Genomic DNA, 5,734 nt, shown 5'->3' with positions numbered 1-5,734 from the left:
TATCCCAAGGGCTGACACTTACCTGGATTGGCTCCCAAGGGCTGCGTTCCAGTCAAAGGTCCTGGAGGTGGCGGTGGCATCATGTACGCCGGATCAAAGTTCTGATTCTGCATCTCCTGCTTCAAGGAGCCATCCTCCTTAGCCTTCAGCCCGTGGAACTCTGGTTTCCTCTTCAGCAGCTTCTTGAACGCGTGGTTCTGGGTTTGAGTCCCGGTCATGGCGTTGGTTTTGGTCAACTCGAGAGGTTCGAGCTTCTTTCCGTCCTTTGGGAGACAGTTGTGGTTCTGGCTGAGATAGTTGTTGTTCGTGGACATGTCTTGCCATAGTCTCTTTCGACCTGAAAGAAAGTAAATTTCGAGGTCGTAGATTCGTATTTAAGCTTAACCTTGGGGTAGTTGCCCCTACCCCTAAGCCTCAGACTGGGCTTTTTGTGTTTGGAGTTGAGCAATGAATTCCGAAAATCCCAACTTAGTTTTTTGGTCAAATATTTGGAAATATGAAATAATCCTTGAGAATTAAGAAGAAGAAGAAGAAAAAGAAGAAGAAAAAGAAGAAACAAAGTCATTGAACGAGTGATTTGAGCCCACTGTTTTTGTTACAACGGAACTCGTATCGTCCCGAAATCGAAAAGAGAAGGAAAGATAGGAGAAAGTCAGTCGATTCTCGAGCGAACTTCGATCGGGATATAAAGTCCTCTCTCCTCCCCGGTCGGGAATCGAACCTGCGATCTAGGGCTTTCAAGGCCTCAAGGTAGACGCGCCAGTCCGCGCTATACCCTTCAAGCTACCTAGGCGTCCCTCCGCGCCAAGAAAGAATAGGTAAATTAGTGTCATTAAAATGAAAAATAATCCGGATGTCAAAAAACAAGAAGAACATTTTCAACAAATTGACAATTTCCTTGATGAAAACTATAGGTACATTTTTTATGTCGATAATCGCGTTTTTTTTTTCTTTTTCTTTCCTCTTCTTCCTCTACTACTTTTTCTTTTTCTTCTTCTCCTTCGTCTTCGTCTCCTCCTCCTCCACCCCTTCTTTTTCTCCCCCTCATTCTTGAAAAATAAAATAAATATAATGAGTCTTATAATCGAGTTTGGCGGGGATAATAAGGACAGATGATGTGGTTGTTGACAATCCGGGTATTGCGGAGAAGGAGGAGAAGAAGGAGGAGAAGAAGAAGAAGGAGGAGGAAGGGGAAGAAGAGAAGGAGAAGGAAAAGGGGAGGAAGAGGAAGTGAAGAAAAATGAAGAAGACCAAGAACAAGAAGGTGCTGAAAAAGTAGGAGTTGTAGAGAGGCGGAGTAGAAATCCTTCCTTAAGGAAAGTCTAACTCTTTCTTTCCACCCCCCCCCTTTTATATTAGTAGGTAGGTATTGATGTAAATTGTTTATGTAAAAGCATTAAAACAATGCGTTTAAACAATATTTAAAAAAAAGTCAATATCGCGTAACAAACAAAGGAAAATCGCGAAAATCTGGAGGTAGGTATTTGATTTGTAAAAAAAAAAAAAGATTAATAAAAATAGAGGAATGGAAAAAAAGATATACGTAGAGAGAGAATAAAAGGAAGACGAAAGAGAGATAAAAAGAAAAGAGAATGGAAAGGATACAAAGGATTTACAAATTTACATTAAATTAAAAAAAAAAAAAAAAAAAACCCTTCTTCTTCTCCTCCTCATTCTTGAAAAATAAAATAAATAATGAGTCTAATCGAGTTTGGCAGGGATAATAAGGACAGATGATGTGGTTGTTGACAATCCGGGTATTGCGGAGAAGGAGGAGAAGAAGGAGGAGGAGGAAAAGGGGAGGAAGAGGAAGAGAAGAAAAATGAAGAAGACCAAGAACAAGAAGGTGCTGAAAAAGTAGGAGTAGTAGAGAGAGGCGGAGTAGAAATCCTTCCTTAAGGAAAGTCAATATCGCGTAACAAACAAAGGAAAATCGCGAAAATCTGGAGGTAGGTATTTGATTTGTAAAAAAAAAGAGAGAGATTAATAAAAATAGAGGAATGGAAAAAAAAAGATATAGAGAGAATAAAAGGAGGACGAAAGAGAGATAAAAAGAAAAGAGAATGGAAAGGATACAAAGGATTTACAAATTTACATTAAATTAAAAAAAAAAAAAAAAAAAACCACTGAGCTTGGTAACAGGTAGTCTGTTAAACTGATACCACAACGAGCCTTCAGTTTTAAACTGACAGTCTAAATAAAGCACTATTTGTTCTTTATGCTGTTCTACATTTTCCTCTTCCTTCCCTATTATTTATTTTATTCTTCTTTTTTTCCACTCTCTTCCTCATATACTTCCCTTTTTCTCCCCGTTCCACTAAAGCCCCCTCATTCCCCTAAACTCTCTTTCTTCTCATTTTCATTCTAGAAGTATTATGACGAGATGAATTCATTTTCAACAGATTTCTTCATTGTGTTGAATTTTTCACTGGAAATAATTAGAGAGAAAAAAATCCGAGAGAGAGAATCTCCAACACCCCTTTTACTCCCGCTTAACAGGATTCTTTTGAGGTTGTATTGAGGGAACTGTAACTGCTAAGGAAGACAGGATAGGAGAACGGCAGGCGTTAAAAGAACGAACCAATATTTTAGGACCTAGCGCTTACAAGGCAGACGCGCTACCAACCAAGCTTTGTTTTTTAAGGTTCGTTCTCGGAACGGCTGGCCTATCCTGCTTTCCTTTTCTCTTCGCTTTCGGGACCTTAGCAGTTACAGTTCCCTCTATCAAGGCGCGAACGTCAAGAGTTCGAAGCGCCGCGCCGCCCGGCCTATAGGTACGAACACGAAATAGAGTTTCAAGGTTTTAAAATGTAAACCACGTCAGGTCCCATGGCGTAGTGGTCACTGCACTCGCCTTGCACGCGGGAGACCCGGGTTCGATTCCCGGTGGGGTCAAGAAATTTGTATCAAGCAGCGTCAAGAGTTCGAAGCGCCGCGCTGCCCGGCCTATAGGTACGAACACGAAAATAGAGTTTCAAGGTTTTAAAATGTAAACCACGAAATATGTAAAATGTTGATGTTGTGATACATGGATTGAAAGTGACTCGAAAAGGGATTGAGGATTATAAAATATTTTCCCCGGGTAAATAGAATAGAATATTAAATTCAACCAAACCAGTGAATTCAAATCTAACACCTCCACATCCCACTTGTTCTTCTTCTTCTCTCTCCTCTTCCACCTTTACCTCCCATTCCTCCTCTTCCTCTTCCTCCATCAACCACCATCTCTATCACTCTCCTCTTCCATTTCGACCTCCTATTCCTCCTCCTCCTTCTTTTCCTCTTCTTACTAGACGAGTAAACACAATCCTAAGGCCGTGTCCACACAAACATAGTCGATGGCAGTCAATCGACATCGTTCGACGGTCGATCTGTCTGTTTCAGTCGACATCGATCATTTTCGTCTCATGCCTTCCATCATTTTCGTCTCATGCCTTCTTTCACTTGTTCTCCTCCAGCTCCTCCTCCTTGTACATTATCCTCTTCCAACTCTTCTTTCTCTGCCTCCTTTTCCTATTCATCTTCCTCTTTTTAGTCCGTCCTTCCTTTCATCTTCCTCTTTTTTTCTCTCCTTCCCTTCCTCTTTTTTATATTTCTTATTCTCTTTCTCTCCCTATTCTTTATGCACTTTCTCCTTCTAATATATTCCTCCCTCTAATACCTTTTCCCCTTCTTTTCTTCTTCTTTCTCTTTATTTTCAATCTGTTTCTACATTTTTTGGCCCGTCCTTCCTCTAGTCTTGATTTTAAATCATTACATGAAAGTAAAATCGAAAATTCAAATCAAGAATAATAATAAACTGAATATTAAACAAATTAGGTCACTGACTGATTTACGGCGAAGCGAAGAAACAAACAAACTAAAGGAAAACCATCTAGGTACTCGTTGAGTTTATAGAAATCAGAGAAACTCTCTTCGTTAGCTCTGGGTCCCGCCAAGTCAAGAAAGTTTGACAGTGCTAATATGAAAGAGGCTAATAATTAAAAGACAACAATAAATAAAATACAATGCCAACTTCGAGTCAATAACAGAAACAAGACATATTGATAATGGGGAGATAACAAGAAAATTATACTGGTAAGCGTAGGAAGTTGGGGTGGGTAAGAACAAGAAATGGGGGTGGGAAGACTTGGAATTGGAATGGGGGAAGAAATGGGATAGGGAGAGAGAGAACAAATGGTAAAGGAAATGTAAGGAATGGGAGGTGGTAAAACTAAGAAAAGGAAGAGAAGAGATGGAAAGGATGGAGGACAGTGTGGAGGTGGTTAACCTTCGAACGGTAGTTCTCTCAACTTAACTTTCGGATGGAACTTAACTTTCAGTTTTCTCAACTTAACTTTCAGTTTTGAGACGAATACAAATAAGGGTATGAAAAAATCACCTCCGAAAAAGGTTAAAAAGTACCTAATTTGAGACGAATCGTAATGTTCCCAATAATACCTACCCAATACTGCTAGGGTAGGTATTGCCCTTCAATCCAGGTGTGCACAAACTGGGGCCTGCGAACTCCTAAAGTCTATCTGATCCGGAGAAATAGGTGCCTTGGTATAAGCACTATTTTCAGTATTTTTAGCTTTCAGGATTTCTGGTGGCTCACTTTGAAATTTTCTTTACGTACCCGGCTGGAGGGTTAAAAATGGAAGACGTTTTGTAGGTGCGGACAGGGAAAGATTCACAAACAAAAGGAAATGAAAATGAAAGATGTCCCAGGATACGAATCCCCTCTCTCCCATTCTTCTCCTCCTCCTCCTCCTCCTCCTCCTCCTCCTTCTCCCCCCACCTAGCCCGATTAACAAACAAGGTAGTGTCTCAACATCCCATGTTTCTTAATTAATGGAAAATCTTATTGTCATTTCTTCTTCTTCTTCTTCTTCTTCTTCTTCTTCTTCTTCTTTTTCTCCTTCTCCTCCTCCTCCTCCTCTTTCTTCTCCTTCTTCTTTTTCTTCTTCTTCTCCTCCTCCTTTTTCTTCTTGTTCTTCACTTCATACTTCATATTTCTGTCAAGCGGAAGATGTTCTCTCCCTCTCTCTCTTCCCTTCTTTCTCTCTCTCCCTCTCCCTCTCTCTCTCTCTTCCCTTCTTTCTCTCTCTCCCTCTCTCTCTCTCTTCCCTTCTTTCTCTCTCTCCCTCTCTCCCCCCTCTCTCTCTTCCCTTCTTTCCTTTTCACTCCATAACGATAATGTTCTAGCATTGTTCCAAGTTCTTTTCTTCTTCTTCTTCCTCCTCTTCTTCTTCTTCTTCCTCTTCTTCTTCCTCTTCTTCTTCTATTTCTTCTTCTTCCTCTTCTTCTTCTTCTTCCTCTTCTTCTTCTTGTTCTTCTTCGTCTTCTCTTTTTTTCATGTTCTCCTTATTTCTCTTGATATGTAATATTAGCTTCTTTTTCTTCATGACGGCATTTGTTTCCCTTTTATTGGGTGCGTTTGTGGATTCTTTGAATACCAAGATGCAAGATCTCCTGCCATATCTTGAAAAGGTACGAATATTTCTTATCGTATCTTGAGAAGGCATTTTCATTGTTTTCCGCCCCCTAGCTTGCATTCATATTTCAGCTTTCGCTCACATACCTACCTAGGTATATGAGGCACTAAGAGGCAGAGTGGACTAAGTGAAAAAAACCCGTTTTGAGAAAAATGGAGTCAAAGTTCAAGAGTTGCTGGGAAACCTATGTTTACCCTACAATAACGAATTTTGATTTTTTTAAAAGAAAAGAGATGTATTTTTTTTTTTAAAACAAA

General features: G+C 40.0%; 1 protein-coding gene and 1 non-coding gene across 2 annotated transcripts in view; one reads left to right on the top strand and one right to left on the bottom strand.

The window, feature by feature from the left end:
- Positions 1–337, bottom strand: part of LOC108253060 (putative uncharacterized protein DDB_G0289963) — a gene marked incomplete at its 5' end in the record, with an annotated part of 10,197 nt that extends 9,860 nt beyond the window's left edge. The window contains one exon of the mRNA XM_026827573.1: positions 23–337. Within this exon, the coding sequence (XP_026683374.1) occupies positions 23–337 (315 nt within the window). The remainder of the gene's footprint in view (positions 1–22) is intronic.
- A 2,486-nt stretch (positions 338–2,823) lies between these two features.
- Positions 2,824–2,895, top strand: Trnaa-ugc. Its single transcript has one exon. It is a non-coding gene; the product is annotated as a tRNA-Ala (tRNA).
- The last annotated feature ends 2,839 nt before the right edge of the window (positions 2,896–5,734 follow it).

This window comes from Diaphorina citri, unplaced genomic scaffold (assembly GCF_000475195.1).
Source record: "Diaphorina citri unplaced genomic scaffold, Diaci psyllid genome assembly version 1.1 scaffold1201, whole genome shotgun sequence".
In the NCBI taxonomy this organism is placed as follows: domain Eukaryota; kingdom Metazoa; phylum Arthropoda; class Insecta; order Hemiptera; family Psyllidae; genus Diaphorina; species Diaphorina citri.
Note: the sequence above shows the minus strand (reverse complement) of the source record. Positions and strands in the feature narration are given on the sequence as shown.